This window comes from Microtus oregoni, unplaced genomic scaffold (genome assembly GCF_018167655.1).
Source record: "Microtus oregoni isolate MIOR12 unplaced genomic scaffold, Mior012 000005F_ref0000423, whole genome shotgun sequence".
In the NCBI taxonomy this organism is placed as follows: Eukaryota; Metazoa; Chordata; class Mammalia; order Rodentia; family Cricetidae; genus Microtus; species Microtus oregoni.
In genome coordinates this window covers 32,742,108-32,765,968 of record NW_024543064.1, presented here as the reverse complement: position 1 = coordinate 32,765,968, position 23,861 = coordinate 32,742,108, and the positions used below count along the sequence as shown (strand labels likewise).

Genomic DNA, 23,861 nt, shown 5'->3' with positions numbered 1-23,861 from the left:
AAAAAAAAGTTGTCCTCTGATCTCCACACCTATGCCATAGTGCACCTCTTCCCTCCAGTAATAATTTTAAAAAAATTGTTTGAAAACATCCAGAATCCAAGTCTGACTCATTTAGTTTAGGGCTCTAATGAGTTGGATGGATGCTCAGAGGTAAAACAGCACTGATACAAACACTGATGGATACCACTAATGGAACATCTAACTATTGCATTAAAACAGTTTGTATAATTTTTTTTTTGGAAACATATGTTCTCATGTAGCCCAGGCTGGCCTTGAACTCCACGTAGTTAAGGATGACCCTGAATCCTCCCACCCTCACGCCAGACAAGGTTCCTGTGTAGCCCTGGTCTGTCCTGATTCATTCTGTAAACAAGGCTGCTCTAGGTGCCTCTTCCTCCGGAGTACTGGGATTGAAGGCATGTGCTCCCGCAGCTGGCAAATTCCCTGAACTCTTAGGCAGATAAATCAGCTGTCTTCATTTTACATTAAAAAAAAAATTAGGTCAGAGAGCCAAGCATGGTGGCACACACCTTTTACACATTTATCTCAACACTTAGAAGCAGAGGCAGGTGATTCTCTGTGAGTTCCAGGACAGGTAGAGCTACTTAACAGAGAGACCCTGTCTCCAAAAATCAAAACAAATAAGAAAAACTAGGTTAGAATGAGGTAATAGATGTTAACAAAGGCACCCTTTGCAATCCCAACAACATACTGCCTAAGGAAGAAGTCAGAAAAGGGTGCATTTGGTCCTTAGCCTAAGGTCACCCCATGATGGTGGGAGACTCTGTTTGTCTAAACTCACTGTCGTCTCTAGCTCTGAAACACTTTTTTTTTTTGTATTCTGTTTCTAGTTACCATGGAAAGCTAGAGTTTTAATGCCCTAGAGTTCCTGAAACTAAAAAAAGCAAAAACCAAAAAAAAAAAAAAAAAACGTAGGAAAGGGTAGCCTGGTGTCAGGCTTCCATGTTAAGCTAAGGAGTTTGACTTTTATCTGCCAGTGGAGGTTCCTGTGCAGAAAGACTCAGCATGGAAGCAAGACAAGCACTTTGCTTTGTCTGTGCCTTGCTAAGGTGGCTATTTCAGAGAGGGAAGACAGGAGCACAGCTGTAGTGAACATGCGTATTGGAAAGTGAGCATGCGCCCAAGCCCCAGCACCCTGAGGCAGAGGCTTACAGTACCTAGCCTAGCAGTGCTGACATGTCTTTAATCCCAGCACTCTGGGGACAGTGGCGGGGATCTCTATGAGTTCGAGGTCAGCTTGCACTACAGTGTGAGTTTCAGGACAGGTCTACACAGACTGTGTCTCCAAAAACCAAACCAAAGCAACAACAAAAACAGAACCTTACCATTTATGATATAAACTAGGCAAGGGAAAGATCTGGCCACTTGAGAAACAAGTCACTGGTGATTCTGTGGGGAGGATGAGAGAACTGAGTGCTAGCGGTCCCTTCAAAAGAGCTTGCAGAAAGCAAGTCAGACTGTGGAGTCTGCAGGGGCAACCGTGAGCCCAGCCTCTGAGTGTGCTAGAACTGCTCTAACCGAGGACCACAAACTGGGTGTCCTAGGTGATTTACTGATTTACTCACAGTTGAGGCTAGAAGTGCCAGACCAAGATATTGACAGGGATGGCTCCTTTGGAGGCGTCTGAGGAAGAACCTGTTCCGTGCTTCTCCTGGCTTCCAGTGGTTTGGTGGTGTTTCCTGATGTCCTTGCCATCTTCTCTTGGCTTTCTCCTTCCACTATCTATATCTAAACTCTGCCCCCCCCCCCAAGTACTAGCCATACTGACTCATTTTGACTAGTTTTGTGTGTAATAACCATGGGTTTTTTTTTTTTTTTTGATTTTTCGAGACAGGGTTTCTCCGTAGCTTTTTGGTTCCTGTCCTGGAACTAGCTCTTGTAGACCAGGCTGGCCTCGAACTCACAGAGATTCACCTGCCTCTGCCTCCCGAGTGCTGGGATTAAAGGCGTGCGCCACCATCGCCCAGCTTTTTTTTTTTTTTTGAATTACATTTGAGGTACTTGGGTTTGAGACCTCAACATCTGAATTTTGGAGAAAGGGGATACAATTTTTTTTTTTTTTGAGACAGGGTTTCTCTGTATCTTTGGAGCCTATCCTGTAACTAGCTCTTGTAGATCAGGCTGGCCTGGAACTCACAGAGATCCGCCTGCCTCTGCCTCCCGACTCTGTAAAGACCCAAACATTGTATCATCTGATTGAGAAACTGGATGGCTTAGAGGAATCCGTAGCTTGAGTGGTTCAAGTTTATTTACCATTGCACAGGAGAGGCTTGAAATATGAAGGAAGTTGGCGCTGGGATTAAAAGTGTGTGTCATCACCGCCCAGCAGGGGATACAATTTACCAATATCTTTCCATAGAACCCAAGCAGAAGCCAAAACTCTGGGAAATCATCTGATGCAGACCCTGTGAATCAAGTCTGTGAATCGAGGTGGAAAAAGATGAACTTGTGGCAATAGATGAAACACAATACATTTGCGTGATTCACACCCCCCCCACCCCGCTGTTTACAAAGACTTTCTTTTCCAAGAGACTCAAAACTAAGCATTTGAATTATTTATTCCTCTGCTCCCACCTACCAAAGGCAGGAGGCTTAGTCCCCCTAGGTTTGATGTCTCCTGTACTGCTTGGTGTCTAGGGTTGGTACCAGGTTTGTTATCAGCCCCACAAGGGACAATTCCTTGGTGGTTTTCCAAAAGCTCACCCTCCCCTTTAGTAAAGAGCCTTGTATTAAGCTTGTCAAATTGTCTGGGAGTGGTGGTGCATGTCTTTAATCCCAATACTTGGGAGGCAGAAACAGGTGGATCTCTGTGAGTTCAAGTCCAGCTTAGTCTACAAAATGAGTTCCAGTACCTCCAGGATTGTTACACAGAGAAACTCTGTCTTGAAAAAAAAAAAAACCAGCTGGGCATGGTAGCGCATGTCTTTAATCTTAGCACTTGGGAGACAGAGGCAGGCGGATCTCTGAGTTTGAGGCCAGCCTGGTTTACAGAGTGAGTTCCAGGACAGGCTCCAACACTATACAGAGAAAGAACCCTGTCTTGAAAAACCAACCCCCACAAAAAAAAATTAGATAAACTTGTCCAATTACCCAGTATGTCCATCTGTCTCTGACAAGGCCCCGAGTAACAAATTGGGTATAGTTGGAGCTAGCAAAGACCCAAACATTGTATCATCTGATTGAGAAACTGGATGACTTAGAGGAATCCGTAGCTTGAGTGGTTCAAGTTTATTTACCATTGCACAGGAAAGGCTTGAAATATGAAGGAAGTTGGCATGGAATTAAGGCAACATCATTCAGAAAGATTTCTTTAATTTAGGCAATATTTATTGAAGGTCTATTGCCTATCATGCCCCCAATAGTATTCAAGGTGCTGGGGGGAAAGGACAAATCCTTGGCCTCACGGCTCACCAGCCTGTAGCAAGAAACACACATGTCAAAAGTCACATAAAGCATCATGGACACTATAGTAGAAGTCTGGGCTGGAGACAGGAACTTCTAATGGTCATCATACAATAAAGGCCAGAACAGGAGATAGAAAAGAAATCATTAGGACTTTAGTTGAAGTATGTTGAGTATTTAACATATCTTTGCCAATGTGTCCTCAATTGTTTCTGCAGCTCTGCGGGGTTCTGTCACTGTCCGTGCTCTGTAGATGACAGGGATAGGCTCAAAGGCTTTCCGCTCTTTGCCTAAATTTGCACAGCTAGCAGGTGTGAAAGACAGGCACGGAACCTGGCTCTAGCTCCAGACTTGGTTCCAGTGCTGGTGTGTTCAGAGAGGCAGGGTGGAGGGAAATGCCGAGAGAGCAAATAAATAAATGATTAACAAGACCCTCTTGGATGGCATAATTAAAAGGCTTGACATGAACTTGGCCTGTACAGTTTCATTAGCAGCATGGCAGTAGGGGACCTCACTCTAAAGGGTCAATGGGAGGTGGGGGAGTAGAGACTTTCCCATACAAGAGGAGTTATAGGCCATGGGAACTTTAGCTCCAGCAGGCAAATCTCTGTGAGTTTGGGGCCAGCCTCTTCTATATAGCTAGTTATAGGCCATCAGCGTATATAATAAAACCCTGTCTCAAGAGAAGAAAAGCCAGAGGAGCCTAGTGGAGATGAGCCTATAGTGGCTATATGGAGAAAGGGCTCTGAATTTGTCAGTAGTCGTGTGGAGAGATGAGTGTTACAAAGCCCAAGGAGATGGGTAAACAGATGGATGGCGGTGGTGTTCAGGATGGATAAGGGTGTATGTGGGAGCCCTAGGTCTGTGGTAGCAAGGAGACTGCTTTCAGGGTTGCTGCCAATAGCTGAGTGGCAGGTAGGAGTGGTTGGCAATGTGGGTAGTGCAGCAGGATCCCGGCTCGGCCGCGGGTGGACACACAGACAGGGGTATGGTCCGCAGGCAAGGTTGCAGCCCTCGGTAGTCCATCTGGGGCTGGGAGGAGCACAATGGCAAAGGAGTCCTCTCTGAGGACTTAGGGAGGATTTCCAGGAGGCTGGGCTCCACTTCTTCACAGGTGTCGGGAACCGTGGTCTTAGGCTGAGAGAGAGATGAGCCAAAGGAGATAGATGAATCCCAGCAGATTCATCTTGGGAGGCAGAGGCAGGAAGATCTCTGTGAGTTTGAGGACAGCCTGAATTGGAGCAGATGGTAGGGTATGGGATGGGTTGGATTAAATAATATTTAGGCTCGGGGGTAACTCCTAGGGATAGTACATGTCGGCAAAGACCTTGAACAAGTTGCATTGTGGGAACAAGAGTCATTGGTGGTGGGGTGACTGGAGGAAGGGAGGGCTGGGGTGTACTTACAGGACTTAGGGCTGCAGTGTCTCTAAGGTACTGGCCTAGGACCCGATGTAGGTCTGGAAGGGAGGGCCACACAGCATGCCTCAGTCTTCTGTAGAGAAGGAAGAGAAAGGAGTCTGACTCGGGATTGAGTTGGGAGTGATGAAGAGGGCACCAAAGTGAGGCAGAGAAGTAAACCTGAAGAGAGGAGGCGTAGCCAGAGCATGTCGGCCGTCCCTGAGCTCTGCCGAATCAGTACCATTCCTTCCCCATCACCCTGTCTCTCGGGGTCTGCTGTTCTTCTTAACTTACTAGATATTCACTGTATTTTTATGTTTCCACCAGAACACAAACTCTGTGAGAGCTTGAAGACTGTCTGTTTTCCACTTCTCTATCCCCTGAGCCCACAGTAGGTGCCTGAGAAATTGCTACGGTGAAGGAGGAAAAGCAGTGGAGTGTCTTGCGATGTGACGGCAGAAGGTTGTCTGGGAAGAGTACCAATTAGGGTGTACTGTGGAAACTTCCAACTGGATGGCCCCAGATTTTCATGTTCAAGGGTTTCAGCCAAAGGTGTGTGGCCTATTCCATGACCTTCACCCCCATCTCCTGGGAGAAGTAGCTTTCTGATCTCAGGGAAAAAAAAAAAGCCTGTGTGCCTGTTAGCAATACCACTTCCTCTTCTCTGTCCACATTGTTTTTTTCTTGTCAGATATGGCTACCTTGAATAGAGGCTCCATTCTAGTTTGCTCTTATACAAAGGCAGATTAAAAATTCAAAGAAAGTCAGGCACGATGGCTCATGCCTGTAATCCTAGGACTCGGGGTGGGGCAGGGTGGGGGGCAAGGTAGGAGGATTGCCATTGCCAGGAGCTTGAGGTTATGCTGGACCATACAGTGAGTTCCAGGCCAGCCTGGGATACAAGTAAGAACCTGACCAAAAAAAAAAAAGCAAAGCACTTCTCCTGAGTTCCAGAGAAGGGCGCCTGGCCTAGCCTATAACCAAAACACACACTCTACACTTTGACTCCTGAGCTAGGTGTTCAAGAATCAGCAGATTCTCGAACCAATTGAATGACCGAGGTGGTGCGGATTTTATCTTTAGATTTACAGTTTCTCCCCAGCCCTCACATAAATGAGTCATTCATTATGACATTGATTTAAGGGCCTTCTACTTGGCAGGCACTATGCTGAGGGTTTAAAAATGACCAAGAAAGGTATGATGGGGAAGACGTGTAAAGGAACAAATGCTGGGCTGTGCGTGTAGGGCAGTGGCAAAGCCGGGCTTAGCGTGTATGAGCCCCGGGTTCAACACTCCTCGCACCAAATACTCCTCACACCAAATACATAGACTAATGCAGGGAAACACTACAGGAGCACAAAGGACCAGCCAGTGAGGGAAGGCCAGGAGGGGTTAAGAGTTAGTGAAGAAAGTTATTTAAAGATGACTGGATAGTCAGCCTAAGAGGATATTCCTGGCAGCAGGGACATTGTGTGCAAAGGCGTTGAGCAGTAAAACAGCCTAACAGGACTTTGGCAAGGCTGATTATACAGGGTAAAAGATTTTGTAGAGCTTTGTTGGATTCTATCCTGGGTAGGTACTGAAGGAGTTAGGCAGGTCACACCATAGGCTAATGTGTATTTAGAGAAGCTTATGAGGAGAGAAGAGGCACTATTTCAATGAGCCAGGCAGTGTGCTGGGCTAGAGAAAGAAAGCATTGTTGGATCCATTTCCTGAGGTGGACTGACCAGGCCTCAAGGCCAACTGGGTGAGGTGGGGCTGGGAAGACGCCCGCAAGAATGCTGATTTGGGCCAAGGTTGGACAGTAGCCCTGGTCACTGAGCATCTAGGTGGTGGGGCTGTTGAAAGTGTCCACAGAGTGGCCAGGCTAGAGTGTAAAGAGAAGGTGCCACTCCCAGAGGAGTGTGGAAGCAGCTGAAAGGGTGGGTGTGGATATTCTGTTGGTCCTGAGAGCAGTGTCATCAAGTGACTCTAGAATTCTTGTTCAGAGGCCACTGGCCTTGCAGAGACCACACCCCATCACCCTCTTGGCAGGGCGGTACCTGTAGTGCGCAGGAAACTGCCACTTCAGCAGCCCCAGGCCCAGGAGGACACTGAGGCACAGCACCAGGAGCAGAGCAGTCACCAAGGAGATCCAAGCTAGGGGGACAAAAAGCGTGTGACCTCGGTCGACCCTTGGCCCCGCCTAGGGGCGTGCCGGCTCCAGCCCTGGCTCCACCCCCAGCTTCCCAAGCGCCCAACACCACCCTGAGACCGTGAGACACACGGAGCTCCGAGGCCCGCCCATCGTCCCGAACCACGCCCTCTACGCAGCGTAGACCAGCTTCGGCCCCGCCCATCCTCACCGGTCTCGGAGCCAGTGTCCACCCTAGCTGGGGGAGACCAGGCGCTCCAGGGGCCTTGGTAGGTGGGGCCGTTGAGCCTGGCGCGCAGCTGTAAGCTGTAGCGAGTTCGGGGACGCAGCTCCAGGGTCCCTCCCCGAGCCCCGAGGGACGGCTCCAGCACCTGAGAGGACAAGCGTGGAGCGGACCCTCAGAGCCACACAGACCGTGCCACAAGTTCCGCACGAGGCGTGCAGGATTAAAAGATCAAAAGCCCTGCCTGAGTTCACGCCTGGGAACACACCCCGGCACTCACAAAGCTGTGCATCCAGCCACAAGATGTGGGGACCCCGCTACGGGCGCTCACCACCTACACTGGTCATGCCTTGGATTAGAGACGTGCTCGGACCCTCAGGGCCACACAGTGCCACAAATTTTATAAGCGCAGAGGACGCCAGATTTGCGCTAGCTGCCGGGGGCCACAAACACTATTTTGCACTAACAAGGATACACTTAGCAAACATTTGAGTTGCTTAGGAAATGCCTAACATTGAGCTAGGCGCTAGAGACAAAGGTAAGTAAGTGAAATGCGCAGCTTTATCTGAAGAAGTAAGTAGGCAGATAATCGCAATTAATTAGTGCAAGGCACCATGGGAGCACAATGAAACAATACTGCCTAGTTTAGTATGCCAAGAACACGGACGGTCAATGGGAAAACCAGGAGTGAAGCGTGTTTAATACGTTATTCAAATTACTTGTTGCTAAGTAGGAGAGGGGGAAGTGAAAGGAGGAATCAAGGATGATTCTAGGCTCCGGTCTTGGGTAAAAGGTGGCTCCACGGTCAAAGAGGTGAGAGCAGTAATCTTGAAAATAAAAACTGCATATGGGTCTACTTTATAGAAAGTTTAGCTATGGTCAGATGAGTATGGCCAAGATAGTGGCCAGCTTTGGTTACTACGCAGGGCCACTGTGGGAGGCATAAGGATCTAGTGGAGTTTTGTGTATTTATATGTAGATCTGGGTAACTGACAAATTGGCTACACAATTGGGATACACATGAAAAATTTACGCTGTATTTAAAGTTTGTATACATTATTGTTTATGAGCTATATCTAGTCAAAGTACAACTGGGGAGGAAAATGAATTTAGCTTCAATACAGTGCATCTGATCTGTTGGAGATGAAGTTGTTTACTAGAGTTGTCTGGTAGGAAGATACATATGTGTGTGCGTGTGTATGTATATATACATATATGCATGTGTATATATACATATATGTACACATACCTCTATGTGTACATATATATATATATACATGCTAACTGAGAATAAAAACAATGTGTATTAAGTACCTTTCTATATGCTAGGAATTTATATTAGATTTATTTTAATTGTATGAGTGTTTGTCTGCATATACATATGTACATCAGATGTGTGTCTGGTACCCTCAGATTCCATGAGGAGAAACTGGAGTTATGGAGTTACGTGGGTGCCTGGAACTGACATTGGGTTCCCTGCAGAAACAAATACTGCTAACTGCTGAGATATCCCTCTAGTCCTTATAGTTAATTTTTATTCAACTCCAAGACAGGTAGCTTTCTCCCCATTTCACTAATGAGGAGACTTCAAAAGTTTAGGTAATTTGCATGTGGTGCTTAAGTCCCTTTCTGTGTGGTGTCGAGAATGTGAGGTTGTTAATGTTTAGTTGATGCATAGCCATTGAAACCATAGGGTTTGAACCACTCACCTACGCGGAGCAGACATTTATCTAGCAGAGAGCGTTTTGGATGCGGTACTAGTAAGAACAACTCGTCTCATGAAAGAGTAGACAAGGGGGAGTCAGGGGAAGAAGAGATAAAACTCAATCAGAGAGATAGGGAGAGGAGGATGAGGGAGGCCACCATCTCACAGAAAGGATTCTGGGATGGAACCTGGGCCTCCTGCATGCTAGGTGAGTGTTATGCCACTGAGATCCACCTCCAGCATGGGGAGAGAACGGTTCAAGTGGAGTAGCCCACGGTTCCACATGCCCACGAGGGAGTTAGACAGCAGCTGAATCAGTTCAACACAGATGGACAAGTCCAGAGACTGATACAGAGACAGTGTTGGCATGGGGAATGCCATGTGTGGTGGTCCACAGGCATGCGTTGCTTTAAAGTACCTTCCAGTCCTCGTGGCCTTCTCCCGCATAGCGGAGCTGGTAGCAGGTCTCTTGAGCTGCCCAGGATGTCTGGTGCTGCCACTGCAGTTCCAGCCTCCCGCTGGAGACCTCTCTCCAGTGCAGGCTTGGGGTAGGGAGGAGCACTGCAGGGGTTTCAACAGGGACTGTGCTAAGCCCTTTTGTGTATTTTGCCTCATGCCACCAGGGCCATGGGTCAGAAATGTTAAATAATAATAGATATAAAGACATGAGCAAAGATGAAAGAATGCAGTCTATAGGGCTGGAGAGATGGCTCAGAGGGTAAGAGCACTGGTTGCTCTTCCAGAGGTCCTGAGTTCAATTCCCAGCAACCACATGGTGGCTCACAACCATCTGTAATGAGATCTGGTGCCTTCCTTGCCAGCAGTACATTGTATGCTTAATAAATAAATCTTAAAAAAAAAAAAAAAAAAGAATGCAGTCTATAGAGTTTAAGTTTCAGCCTTCCAGTTAGACTTGGTGAAGGTGGGAATTATGTGGGGATACTTACCAGCCTGGTGGATCCAGAAAGGTGAGCCCAGGTAGCTGTGAATGTCACCTTGGGCTGTGGTCACCTCTACAAGGATGTGAATAACACTGTCATTTTGTGGCTTGAAGTGGCAGCGGGAGAATAGCGCAGGCTGTGATGGCTCTGCTTCCTCTTCTGCTTCACATTTCTCCCAGGTGGGATCTCTAAGAATCAATCCGACAGAGTCACCGAGTCAGGCTTGCCCCAGACACCTCTCCATCCTCCCCAACACACGGGCACTGTGTCCTGCATGGATCACGACTGAAGTCCTCCCTCTGTACCTTAGGCCTCCAGGGCTCTCTCTGCCTTTATGCCATGAGGTCTAGCCTCTTTCCTTGAGGAAAGGGCAGGCATGCTATGTGAAAATAATGTGGTTATATGATGAAACCGCCACTGTGTACTAGCTTAATAACAGCATCAATGATAACAAGAATAATAAGACATGAACATAGAGTCAGCACTCAGCCTCCTAGTTCAGACCTTGGCCAATGGCGTGATTTCTCTCTGCTCTAGCTCCCTTCCTTTGAGGAACTGTTTTGATACCTACCTTGCAGGCTGTTTCCAAGATGAAAGAGATGATCATTTTAGAAGCAAGCATATTTATATTTTTAAATTTGCTCTTATTCAGCAGCCTTCTGACATTGCTTCCAGAATTTGTTTCCCGAAACTGATTACTTGTTAATAACACCCAGAACATATCACAGTTTGACCTTTGCTGTTGCCACGTAAAGTGAAGCCACCATTATTGCTTGCGTGGGTTAAAGTAAATTCTAATGGGTGGGCATGTGGCTGCTTTTTTCCTCCCTCTTTCTTTTTCTTAAAAGACTGGTTCAAAAACAAACAAACAAACAAAAAATAAAAACAAAACACTGGGTCTCATTATGTAGTCCTGATTGACTTGGAACTTGCTAAGTAGGCCAGGCTGGCCTTGAATTTTGACGTGCACTTGCCTCTGATTTCTGGGATTAAAGGTGTGTGCTTTTTGTGGCAGGGTCTCACTCATAGCAAGGCTGGTCTCAAATGCTCTTAATTCTTAATCAAATCCTCTTGATTCTAATCCCTTGGTGATCTTATCATCCCTAATGGTCATTCTTGCATTCACACATCCACCCACTTAATCAACAAATACTTGATACTCATGTGCCAAGCATTGTGCCAGGCCTGAACACTATAAAGATAAAAAGTAATCTTAAAGGTGCCTCCATGTCAAAGAGCAAGTCACAAACACGAACAGCCGTGTTCTTCTGTGTGAAGTACGGGCTGACAGGAGAGATCACAGCAGAGCATCTAACTGGGGGGGGGGGGGTCAAGGATTGCTTCCTGGCTGAGACAGTGTTTACACTGAGGCTCAGACTATGAATGGGTTAGGGAGGGGGACAACTGGCTATTCCAGGCACATGCTTTGCAGACATAAAGGGAGTATTGTGCTGTGGGGTGATTTTTCATTTCTTTTCCCTGAGGCAGGGTATCATTGTGTAACAGCCTTGGCTGTCTTGGAACTTGTTCCATAGACCAGGCTGGCTCAAACTCACAGAGATCTATCCACCTCTGCATCCCGACTTGTGATAGGGGTGGGGTAATTGTGTAGGAGATTCTAAATGGTTTAGAATGAGGGGTGGTTTTTAGGACCGAGAGCTTGCTAGGAAATGATAAATGGGACTGCAGACCCTGTCATGGACAGCCTCTTTAAGGAGCATGAACTTTTGGGGGAGGTGGTAAGAGGGTCTCACACTACCTAGTTCTGGCATGCCTGGAGCTAGAGGTGAGCCTCCTGCCTCAGCTTCCTAAGTATGGGGATTAGAGCATAGGAAAACGCTCAAATATCATAACCAGGGAAGGGTCGAACACATTGTACCTCAGAAGACTCTTCTAATTGCTGTTTGTGGAGAGGACTTGGGAGGGGAGAGGAGCAGAGAATTCCAATAGGACATTGTCGGGATTTTCCTGTGCAAAGTAGTGAAGTCGAGAAGAAGGTGGAGACAGAGTGAAAGGATGCAAAAAACATCTGTTTTAGCACAGCTGTTTCTGATTAGACCTGAAGGGCAGAGGAAGGAGGAAAGTCCAGGGCGACTGAGGTGTGGAAATGGACTCGTGATAGAATAGAGCAAGAGAAAATTTGGGTAAAAAGAAGAATCGATTTTATTTGTTGTTTTGTTTTTCAAGACAGAGTCTCTGTTTTGCCCTGGCTGTCCTGGAACTAGCTCTATAGACCAGGCTGGCCTAAAACTCGCAGAGATTCGCCTGCCTCTGCCTCCCCAGTGGTGAGGTTAAAGGTGTGTGTTTCGATGCCTGGCTTAATTTGGTTTTGTCACCTTAAATTCATCCATGGATTAGAGCTGCACCCTATGAAAATCTGTACGACTATTTAAAAGAATAGCTACTTTTTTTTTGTTGGTTTTTTGTTTTTTGAGAGAGGGTTTCTCTGTAGCTTTGGAGTCTGTCCTGTCACTAGCTCTGTAGACCAGGCTGGCCTGAAACTCACAGAGATCCCCCTGCCTCTACTTCTCGAGTGCTGGGATTAAAGGTGTGTGCCACCACCATCCAGCCAAGCTACTTCTTTTGGACTGAATTCCAACAAACATTTAAGCAAAAAAGTAAGCTAATGACCCATTTAGGTTTGTAAGGGGAATAGCTTGGTGGTACCGTATTTGCTTAGCCTGTGATCCTGTCCTTAGCATCATAGAAACAAAAATGAGAACAGAGCTGGGCAGAGTTAATCCCAGCACTCAGGAGGCAGAAGCAGGTAAGTTCAAAGTCAGCCCATGCTGCATAGCAAGTTCCAGACCAGCTTGAGCTACATCGTGAGATCCTGTATCAAAAATCAATCAATAGTATAGGTAATAAATAAATAAAAATTCCGTGAACGTGAATATATAGTGTGATATAATTTATATTTAAAAATTAAATATTGTTTTTGATTTGCTTTGTTTTTCAGAACAGGGTTTCTCTATTATAGCCTTGGCTGCCCTGAAACTGGCTCTATAGACCAGGCTGATCTCAGACTCACAGAGATCCTCCTGCCTCTGCCTCCCGAGAGCTAGGATTAAAAGTCATGCACCACTGCCCAGCTTAAATACTGTTTACAAACCTATGTAAATGCAATGAAAAATCTGGAGAATACACTAAAGCTTTTTTTTTTTTTGATACAGGGTTTCTCTGTAGCTTTGGAGCCTATCCTGGAACTAGCTCTGTAGACCAGGCTAGTCTCGAACTCCCAGAGATCCGCCTGCCTCTGCCTTTAATCTGCTGGGATTAAAGGCGTGCGCCACCACTGCCCAACCTACAGCAAAACTCTTCAGAGTGACTCTCATTCATTTGTTGAGGGTTTTTTCTTGCATATGTGTTCTTGTGTATGTGTGTACATGTATGTGTGCACATTCATGTGAGTGTGAGTGCGCATGCGGAATCAGAGGACATGCTTGGGTGTTGGTCTTCAAGGTTCGCCTTGTTTGAGACGGATCTCTTGGCTTTTTCTCTGCTATGTACAGCAGGCTAGCCCTTGAATGTCCAGAGATCCTCTGTCTCTCTGTCTTGCTGTGGTATCACTGGGATCCCACATGTGTTCGACTGGGCCCAGCTTTGCATGGGCCCCAAGGATCTGGTTGAAGGGCAAGGACTTTATCCAGCCATCCCCCTCCTCGCTCATTGCCCACTGTGGTAGGTGATGAGAATGTATTGGTGAGGAAAGATGGATGCTGATTTTGTCATCATGAGTCACACATAGTCAATGTCAGTGTTTCTCGACTAGAGATCTGACGGAGAGCTTTTTGTGTTACTGTTTTTGGAAAAAGACTCAATCTTATATAGCCCAGGGTGTCCTTAAATTCAAAGGTTGACCTCAGTTCCTCCTGCTTCTACTTCCCTAGTGCTGAGGTTATAGGTATGTACCACCGTACTAAGGTTTTTTTTTTAAGATTTGTTTATTTATAAAAAAATAAAAATAAAAAAGGAAAAAATAAATAAATTCAAACAAAAAACAAAAAAACCCAAAAAAACAAAAAAAAAGATTTGTTTATTTATTGTGTATATAGTATTCTGCCTACATGCATGCCTGCAGGCCAGAAGAGGGCACCAGATCTCATTACAGATGGTTGTAAGCCACCATGTGGTTGCTGGGAACCGAACTCGGAACCTTTAGACAAGCAGGTGGTGCTCTTAACCACTGAGCCATCTCTCCAGCCCCGTACTAAGATTTTTAATTAAATAATCACAACAAGGATAAATGTTAAATTGCATCTGAGATTAGTGTTTAAAAAGGAGAGACTGGGTGGTGGTACACACCTTTAGGTTCAGCCCTCGGGAGACAAGGCAGGCAGACCTCTGTGAGTTCAAGACCTCCCTCATCTACAAAGCAAGTTTCAGGACATTGCACAGAGAAACCCTGTCTCACAAAAACAGAAACAACAAAACAAGGAAAGTTACATAGTACAACAAGCATGTATAAACATGCTAGCAAGATGACTCTACTGGTAAGGGCACTTGCTGCCAAGCCTACAACCCAAGTTCCATCCCTGGAACCCACATGGTGGCGGAATAGATCGACTCCCTTACATTGTCTTCTGACCTCCACACTCATGCTGGCACAGATGTGCCTTTGACCCCATGCGGCAAAGTAAGTAAGGTTTTCAAAAATGCGTAATTCTGCTATTGGACCTAATAATGAAGGGGCTGCTTCCGGAGATCTGAAGGATAAGGGACAGTAAAGAGGAGAGAGGGCCAGATAAGCAGCTCATCAGAGGTCAGCAGAGCAGGAAAGGAGCCTGTGCTGGAAGAGAGAGATCAGTGGAGGGTAGCGTAAGATGAAGCTGAAGTCACAGGTACAGCAGACAGACTTCGTTAAGATCAGTGGGAACTTATCAAGGGTTTTAAAGCAGGGGGTGTTCTGCTTATTTCTGAACTTCTGGAGCTCCCCAGTTCCTGTGTGAAGAACTCTTTCCAGCGAACAAGTGGGAGATGATAACCCTCCTCCCCCACCCCCAGGACTTGGGATTGAACCCAGGGTCGTATGCATGTCAGGCAAGCCCTTTACCAAATACTCTCTCTCCCCAACCTGATGGGTTGTAATCGGGCAATGGCAGCGACACAACTTTGGGAACACTTAGTATGCAAAACCAACAACATGGTAATAGATTGAATTCAGAAAGGGTGAAGGATCAGGGAGGCCTTTGGTAGATGTCCTTGAAGGCCAGGTTGGGTTTTGGATAGATTTACTAGATCACAGATCACAGGATATTGCAGTACATACTTGAGCAGCAGAAGGTTGTGACCAGTAAGTTTCACAAAGCTCTGCAATGTGGGAGGTTAGCATCATGGAGAGCAAGCTGAAGGTAAACAGAATTGCCAAGGGTGTCCGACCTTTTGATATTGTGAAATGACCTGGTTATATAAAAAATTCAAACTTAAGCTCCACATAATCAGGTTACACAAAAACTGCATGTCGTAAGTAAGTTTTTGATTTGGGTCAAGGTCATAGCTGTCCTTGGTCGCATGTGGCCTTTGGGTCCTATGTTGGACAAGCCTGCTAGGCCGTCTCAAGAGTCCAGATGAGATGATTAGGTCTGACAAAAGCAAGCCATTCCCAGCAGAAATGAAGAAAGACAATGAAAACACTCACTGGAGTACGAGAGAACAGAGCAGGGCCTGGAGGGGACCCACAGCCACGTTGACTTTCCGCAGGTTCAGGCTCACCCAACAGTTGCAGTCTTACCTGACTGTGGGGCAGCACCGTGTCCTGCTGTGGTGGAAGAAGCCTTGGGAGCTAGTGTGGTCCTGATGCTGCCACTGGCAGATAACCTTCTTTAGATCCAAGGTAAAACACTGAAGTCCAATTGCCACTGTGGTCAAAGAAGAGGGCTGAGGCTTTTTACTCAGGAGCGTCCCTAAACTGTCTCCACACACACAGCAGAGCCTTCTCCCCTCTTCTCAGCCTGAGCACAGCTGTCCTGTGCAATGCCAGGTGTGAGGTCATCAGGAATGACCATGATTCCCAGCTTAAGTCTCCCTGGAGGTCTGTCTTAATCCCTTCCCCATCTCCTCATTCCTTTACTGACCCACCTGCATCTCCTGGAAGGTCCACAGTCACAGGAAGGGACCAGGGACCCCAGGAGCCACGAAGGGAGACCCCATCTGGTTGGCTGCGTAGCTGGAGCCAGTAGGATTTGCCAGGCTGGAGCCCTGAGATGAGGCAGCTTCCACCCTTCACTGTCAGAGATGGAGCCTGGGGGGAAAAAATCCCAGGCTTGCTGCTCAGCTAAGAAGGCTCACATACCTTGTATTTGAACCATTGTGCAAACCTCTGCTCCTTGCTGGATAGATACGCACACAAAGCAGGGACTGTGCTGGCAAATTTTGGGTGGTGTTTAGGGATTTTTACAAAGTCTCGATTTGGAGGGCTGAAAGGCTTCTATTATGTTAGCGTGAATGATCCAAAGTGGGGGACTCCTAGACAGGGCTCCTGAAGGCTAGTCAGAGTCTACAGTGGCCCCTCAAAGGCCAATCCTACCCAGGGTCCCCTAAGAATGACCCTTCTTTTTCAGGGGACATGTTAGGGTAGGAAATAGGAAGAGGAGTAGAAAGCTAGAATACTTCTCCAGTTGGGGAGGTCCTCATGGGTCCGTACTGTTGGGACACTGTAGGCCGAACACATGGAGGTCGGTCATGAGCAGGAACTGGGTTCAGCATCCACAGAGTGGGGCAGCAGGTTTCTGTGGAGAGCAGCTGCATGACCGAGGGGCTAGTGGAGTTGCTGGGGTCCGCGGGGCCATAGCGGACTTCATGCCTCAGAAAATCACTGATTTCAGGAGCAGGGGCCTTCCAGTGGATCTGAAGTTCCCCTGGTTGGCTTCCACTCCTGGCCTTGATGATACTGGGGGGAGCTGGCAGGCCTGAGGGCAAGACAAGGCAATCAAATCGCTGAGTGCCAGTCTATGGTTCAACCCATGGACCGCAGAGAGGGCTGTGCAAGACTGAACAGAGCAACCCTGAACTAAAAAAGACACCGGTTCTCATTCCCATGGAGGGGGAAAAAGGGAGCTGCCTGTCCTCTTTTAGGCTCTTGAGAATAATGAGCTCACTGTGGTGTAATGGTTTGCTAGATTTGTGCCTCTTAAAGCAAGGACCTCTTTCCATCCCTGTCTCCTTGTTGCCTGGCACACATCGGTGATCTGACTGTTGAACAGGTGAATATATATATATATATATATATATATATATATATATTAATAAGAGGAGCAAGATATCCTTGATGTGAAATGATTTATGAGAGAAATCTAGTTCTGGGTGCCAAGGCTGGAAGGATTAATAAGGGCGGTGGTTCTGAGATACCTCTGGGAATCTGACAAAGAAGGTGCCCACATTGTCCCGAAAGACTACAGGTGAGCCTGATTCTGGGTGCTTTCACAGGCAGCAAATGGAGGGACAGTGTGGTAGAGATACCCTTACCTACACTATCCACAGAGAGCACCCGCTGGGTCAAAGTTTGGTTGAGGACCACATTCTTCAGCCAGAGCTGCAGCGGAATGAAGAGGCGTACTTCATCCTGGGCTGGAAACCGGCACACGTATCGGGTTCCAAAGGTGGGCACCCTCTGGGAATGCAGGGGACATGCACGGGACGTCTCTCTGTTGGCACAGGAGAGATTCTTCCTACACAGTCATCATGCTCATCCCCGACAACCCAGGTTGAACCTATGCCCAATTTCTGTCTCCACTATTGCCATTTTCTTCTTGCTGCTTGCGGTAGGAATTCCATAGGGACTTGAGCTGGCCCATTTATAGAGTGGTGATGTATTGGGCATGCACTTGGCGTAATCCTCTGATAGGGCCAAAGACAGGGAAGCTAAGAGTGTGACTCAGCTAAACATAGGGACAGATAAATGGGGATTGGGGCTCAGTCCAGAACCTACCCTTGGTAGGCATACAGCAGCTGGTATGTCCCACTGGGTGCTGCCTCTTCCTCATCCCAGAAGCAAGTGAGGTCCTCAAATGTTTGGGAGAAGCAGTTCAGGGGCTCTGTGCCCAAGGCCAGCAAGAAGACATCTGAGAAACAGTTGGTGAGTCGGGCTCTAGATTTTTCCAGTCATGTTTGTGGGTAAGAGTAGGGGACCAGTGGGAGTCTCTTACCCTGTATCCCCTCCCAGGGCTCTTCATCCCTTCCCAGGGCTCCCTTTGCCTAAGCATAGATAATCTCCACCCTCTATACACCTCACCTTGGTTGGTGACTTGTGCCTGGTTTGGAGGGACCAAGAGGAGGCAGGAGGTGACCATGAAGAGGGCCCAAGAGGGCATCTTCTCCCGCACTGTGTGCCTGCCTTAGCCCATCCTCCCTTCAGGAAGCTGGGCCCCAATCCCCTCCCGGGCCAGCCCCTCAGGTTCCTGTCAGATACAGCCCCACGTCCTGTCCCTGTCTCTGCCCCTCTGGGGCCCTTCCAGACCACACTGGGGCCAGGGGCCAGGGGAGGGGGAGTGGGCAGGAGGGAAAGAGGAATTCAAAAGAGAAGACAAGTCTTTTCTTGGTAGGGACATAGTAGTATGTGTTTGCCTGTGACTCAAAAGGAGGCACCATGTGGGTGCTGCGTGCACTACCGTGGAAGAGCATATGGTCATCGGGACAGTGTTCACCATGCTACACAGGGTGACTCAGCATCCATACAGTAGCCTTATTTCCAACAGGAAGGTGAGAAAGATGGGGTACAGCAAGGTTAAAAGGTTACTCAAGGTCACATATCCAGGAAGATGGAAGGTGCGGGAGATTACACTTCAGGACCCGAGTGATGGCAAGAAGTCATGCCACGCTTCTTGATGATCTGCCATGAGGTGCCTGTCTCCCTCAGAGACAGGCCCGGTGGTGGCTATTTCCATCTTAGCAGGTTCTGGGGCCCTGTGTATAAACAAACACATGCTCCTGGATAGGAATGGCCTGTCCATCAAAGGTGGTCTTCTCGGCAATCTTAGTGTGTGCTCTATAGACAGCAGTGATAGAAGCCCTGGCAATGTGTCAGGAATGCAGAATCCCAGGCCCTTTCCTCGACTCACACAAACACTGCATTTACCAAAATCCCCAGATGGTTCAGTACACAGTAAAGTTTGGAAAGTAGGGCCTTCAGTATTTCTGTCTGGTTTGCTCAGAATGAGGAAGACTTGGGTCTCAGCTCTTCGGTTGTGCCTGCTTCAGGCCATAGCGGGGGAGGGTATATGCTCTCTTCATGGGAGCCAGGCCTTTGGGCTATGCTGGACCAATGGTGGTTCCTGTACTAGTGTAAAAGCTCCTGCTTAGGGGAGAGATGAATGAGAGGGGAGCAGCAAGTGACCATGCTAACACCCACACTTATCCCTTCGACTTCATCTGGACTCCCAGGGGTGGCTCTGCAGACTAAGTGTTCTCGGTGTCATCTTCCTTTCTTCTTCCTCGTGAATTAATTTTATCAAATTTTAGGAGCTGGGTATGGGAAGAGGGAAATCTTTTAGGGTTCCTCTACAGTCTTCATTTTTTTTTTTCTGGCACCATTTCCTTGTCAGCTATAACAATTCAGTTAGTCTGGCTTAGTCCTATTAGCTCCCAGGTTACAAAGGTCAGAGGTCACACTTTAAATGCCCCTCCCAAATATAGAGCTACCCAAGCTCAATCAAGTCATATAAGAGGGGACACACATAATTTCTGTCCCAGACTTTTGGTAGGAGGTGGATACTGATGACTTCAAAGTCGGCTATGATTTCACTCCTGGGCTCCAGATTTGGGTAACCAACTGCTTATTTGGCTTCTTCTCTACTTGTGTGTCTATAATATTAAATATGCCCAAGCTGTGCTGCATGCTTATAAGCCCAGTGCACAGAAGGTGGGAGCAGGAGGATTGTGAGTTTAAGGCCCGCTTAGACTGCATAAGGAATTCCAGATCAATCTTGACTGCATGGGGAGACCCTATTTTAAAAGCGAAACACGGAAACAAACGGCCAGACTCCGAGTGGCTGCTTGCCAATAATCTCAGCTACTTGGGAGACTGAAGAGGGAGGATTGCTTGAGCCCATGAGTTTGAGACTAGCCTTGGCAGCATAGTGAAAGAGCCTTTATGGGGGCGGGTGGGGGGCAAAGTCTGGTGTAGTGGAGCACATCTTTAATCCCAGAACTTGGGAAATAGAGGTAGATGGATCTCTGTGAGTTCAAGACCAGCCTGTTCTACAAGTAAGTTTCAGGCCAGCCAGGGCTACATGGAGAGACCTTGTCTCAGAAGGAAGGGAGAGAGAGCAGGAGAGAGGGAGGCGGGGAGGGAGGGAAGGGGGAGGGAGGGAGGGAGGGAAGATGGAAGGAAGGAAGGAAGGAAGGAAGGAAGGAAGGAGCAAGCCAGGTCTGGATTCTGGTTCTTATCCCTAACCCTGTGCCTTGTGTTCCCCTATCTCACCATCTTTGTAAATGGCATCTCCACCTACTCAGTGTTTAAACCCTAAACTTTAGTACTTGATTCTTTCCTACACCCAATTAATTAGCAAGTGCTGTGATCTGAGTCTGCACACTTTTAACCCCTCCAACCCCCTTATCCTATATTTGGCTCACAGCACTGACGTCCTTGGCTTCGCTCTTTAACCTTCTCTAGACGTCAGCATGACAGGCAGATGCTGTAGTGAGAATCACCCTTGGGCAATTAAAAGAAAGGAATTTTTATGTTGTTTTATTTATTATTAGCTAGTGAGTATAAAATGTATGTGTCATAGCATGTATGTCAGGTCAGAGAACAACTTTTGAGAGTTGGTTCTCTCCTTCTAGCATGGGATCTGGCATTTGAAGTCGGGTCATTAAGTATTCCAGTCATTCTTGCTGGCGGAACCATCTCACTGGCCCCAGACTGGTATGTTTCACATGCCTATCCTGTGTCTTCGCTCCTCATTAAAATATCCGGACAAGTGCCCAATAGCATTTGGAATACACCGCAAATGTCTCCTGATGGCACACCAGGTCCCGGCCGAATGGGCACGTGCAGACTTGAACTTCACCTCCTTTTGTTTCCTTCTTCAATCCCACCAGCTGTCATAGCCTGATTGTGGCTCTTGCCTTACCCCCAGTCCATCTCAAGCTGTTTGCAGCACGTGGTATTCCTCCTTCTGGTCTACAATGTCAGCTTCTCTTGGTTTTCCATCCTGTAGCATTCTCTCTGTGTCCTCCTGAACCTTCTTTTTCTCTTAAATCTTGCTGTTCCCATGTATCCTTGCTTGACTCTTTGTGTTGTCTGAGTGATCACACTGCTTCAACCCTTTCTACAAACCAGTAACTCCTAAGACCTCATCAATCTTAGCTGCTATTGAACATCTATCTCTGCTCGTTCTTCCTTGGAACTTCAAACCCATCAGGTCCCAAGCAGAACTGTTACCCTCATCTGCCCTGTGAGCCTCTCTTCTTATTTCTTGCACCTCCCATGGGCTAACTGGACGTCTGAGCCTGAAACCCAAGAGTGATTTGTAGGCAGAGACTGCTCCTTTGTTCTTGGCCGCCCAGATACGAATAATCACACAGAAACTATATTAATTAAAATACTATGTGGCCAATAGCTTAGGCATATTCCTGGCTAACTCATATTTTGAATTAACCCATTTCTATTAGTCTGTGTATCGCCACGAGGCTGTGGCCTTCCAGTAAAGGTTCTGGGCGAACATCTTTCTCTTTCAGCAGCTACATGGCATCTCCTTGACTCTGCCTACTTCCTCTTTATATATCTCTATTCAGATTTCCCGCCTGGATGTACTCTGCTAAGCCATTGGCTGAAACAGCTTTATTCATCAACCAATAAAAGCAATACATATACAGAAGGGCATCCCACATCAGTGATTCTTATATCTTCCTTCTCGCTCTACTCCTGCATCCAAGGCCCTACCAAGTTCTATGACTTCTAAGGGAGGTGGTACACTAAGCATAGAGTCCACTGGGGACTCTATAACTGTCAGAGAGCTGAGATGGGGGCCTCTGGTTCCTGCATAGGAGGATGTTCAACTACCTGTCGATGTCATTGTCCTTTTTCCTCTGCATTTGTGCAACTAGAAAGAGCTACTGTTCCCAGTCCTTCATTGTCAGGGTCCAATGCTAGCCCAGATCCACAATTATTTCTCTTGACCAGACCCCAACATAAACTATCTCTCCCTGGACCGGCGTGGAGGCGCAGAAATAAAGACACAGCTCTCATGGCTTTATCGGGAGGGAGATTCTCAGTGGTCCCTCATGAAGTCCTGAGTTCACATCCTGAAGAATTTTTCTTTATACCAAAACTTAACTTAGGGGAAATACATTAGCTTTCTGTCTCCTAGGTAACCAGGTGAATGGCTTTCAGTTACACCCACAACTACCTGTCTGCTGTGTATGCTAGCTGTCACATAGGTTTGAATTAGCATTTCTATCAGGCATCCTCCAAGTTATAAAGAAGGAGCAACAACATCCTGACCTTTTGTTAGGTTGCGAGGGCCTGTCTGGTAGGCTACAACGTGACCACCCTCAGGTGGGACCTATGGCTTTAGAGCCTGCATGCCACATCATATAGAAATATGGGCCTACACTTCATTCCTGTAGAAAATCAAGCAGGAGTTGGCACATGCCTAGGACACAGGAAGTCATGTAGTTCTGCTCCCTTTATTAAAAAGTCCTGAAGACTCCGAGGCCCAGGACAAAGCAGCAGGCTTGGCTTACATAAGCCAGGCTGGGGAGATAGTTCAGGCGGTAAAGAGCTTGCCATGCCAGCCTGATCACCCGAGTTTCATCCTTACACTCCCTGTGAGAGGAGGTGGGTGAGCCAGGTGTGGTGGTTCATGCCTTTGATCCCAGCACTCGGAAGGCAGAGACAGTAAGATCTCTGTGAGTTTAAGGCCAGCCTGGTCTGAAGAACAAATTCCAGGACATCCAGGACTGCATAGAGATTCAGAAAAAGTCGAGTGAGATGGTGTATGTGCATGCTTTGTAAACCCAGTACCAAAGATGTATTGATAATAGATCCCTGGGCTACTAGCCTGACTTACTTGTCAAGTTCCAGGACAATGACAGACCATGTCTCAGTAAAAAAAAAAAGGTGACAGCATATAAGAAATGACACTCTGGTCCTTGGCAAGGGTTTTGTCCACCGAGCCATCTCCCTAGCCCAGGCAACATCATTTTTAGTTTGCCATTCTGATAATCTACAAATGGTATCTTGTGTCTTTTCTGAGGCTCAAATATCCTTATATTCTTTCCTTGCTTAAAATCTTTTCAGGGAAGTGCAAGCTGGTACAACCCCTGTGGATATCAGTGTAGCAATTTCTCATAAAATTAGGAAACAACTTTCCTCAAGACTCAACAATACCACTTTTGGGTATATATCCAAAGGATGCTTAACCATGCCACAAGGACATGTGTTCAGCTATGTTCATAGCAGCATTGTTTATCATAGCCAGAACCTGGAAACAACTTAAATGCCCTTTGACAGAAGAATGGATAAGGAAAATGTGGTACATTTACACAGTGGAGTACCACACAGCAGAAAAAAATGTCGACATTTTGAAATTTGCAGGCAAATGGATGGAACTAGAAAACATCATTTTGAGTGAGGTAACGCAGACTCAGAAAGGCATATATACTCATATGTACTCACTCATAAGTGGTTGTTAAACATAAAGCAAAGAAAACCAACCTACAAATCACAATCCCAGAGAACCTAGACAACAATGAGACCCTAAGAGAGACATATATGGATCAAAACCACATGGGAAGTAGAAAAAAAACAAGATCTCCTGAGTAAATTAGAAGCATGGGGATCTTGGGAGAGGATTGAAGGGGAGGGGAGAGATAGGGAGGGGAGCAGAAAAAAAATGTAGAGCTCAATAAAAATCAATTAAAAAAATCTTTTCAGAGCTCCTTATGGTCCTTAGGCTTGTCCTTCCATGAGGGAACCTGGGGCCCTCTCGCCTTCGCATCTCCCATAGTTGGGATCTCTCCCTCCTAATGTGCTATTTTCTAGTCCCGGAATCCGTTCCAAACTGAGGACTCCCCCATTGTCACGGCTTCCCCA

General features: G+C 47.0%; 1 protein-coding gene across 3 annotated transcripts; it reads right to left on the bottom strand.

Annotated features, from left to right (window-relative positions):
* Window positions 1–4,308: 4,308 nt before the first annotated feature.
* On the bottom strand, window positions 4,309–18,135 carry Mpl (MPL proto-oncogene, thrombopoietin receptor). 3 transcript variants are annotated; one of them, XM_041652903.1, is made up of 12 exons: window positions 18,057–18,135; window positions 17,754–17,886; window positions 17,291–17,469; window positions 16,436–16,734; window positions 15,905–16,067; window positions 15,558–15,684; window positions 9,833–10,014; window positions 9,304–9,446; window positions 7,169–7,328; window positions 6,866–6,962; window positions 4,830–4,917; window positions 4,309–4,560 (listed from the first exon to the last, which is right to left on the bottom strand). In XM_041652903.1, exons 1-12 carry the CDS (start codon window positions 18,133–18,135, stop codon window positions 4,309–4,311), a joined length of 1,902 nt encoding a protein of 633 aa, XP_041508837.1. The 3 variants fall into 3 exon arrangements, with proteins under 3 accessions (XP_041508837.1, XP_041508838.1, XP_041508839.1); XM_041652904.1 differs by having other exon boundaries at window positions 16,436–16,554; XM_041652905.1 differs by lacking the exons at window positions 4,309–4,560; window positions 6,866–6,962; window positions 7,169–7,328 and having other exon boundaries at window positions 4,852–4,917.
* Window positions 18,136–23,861: the final 5,726 nt, after the last annotated feature.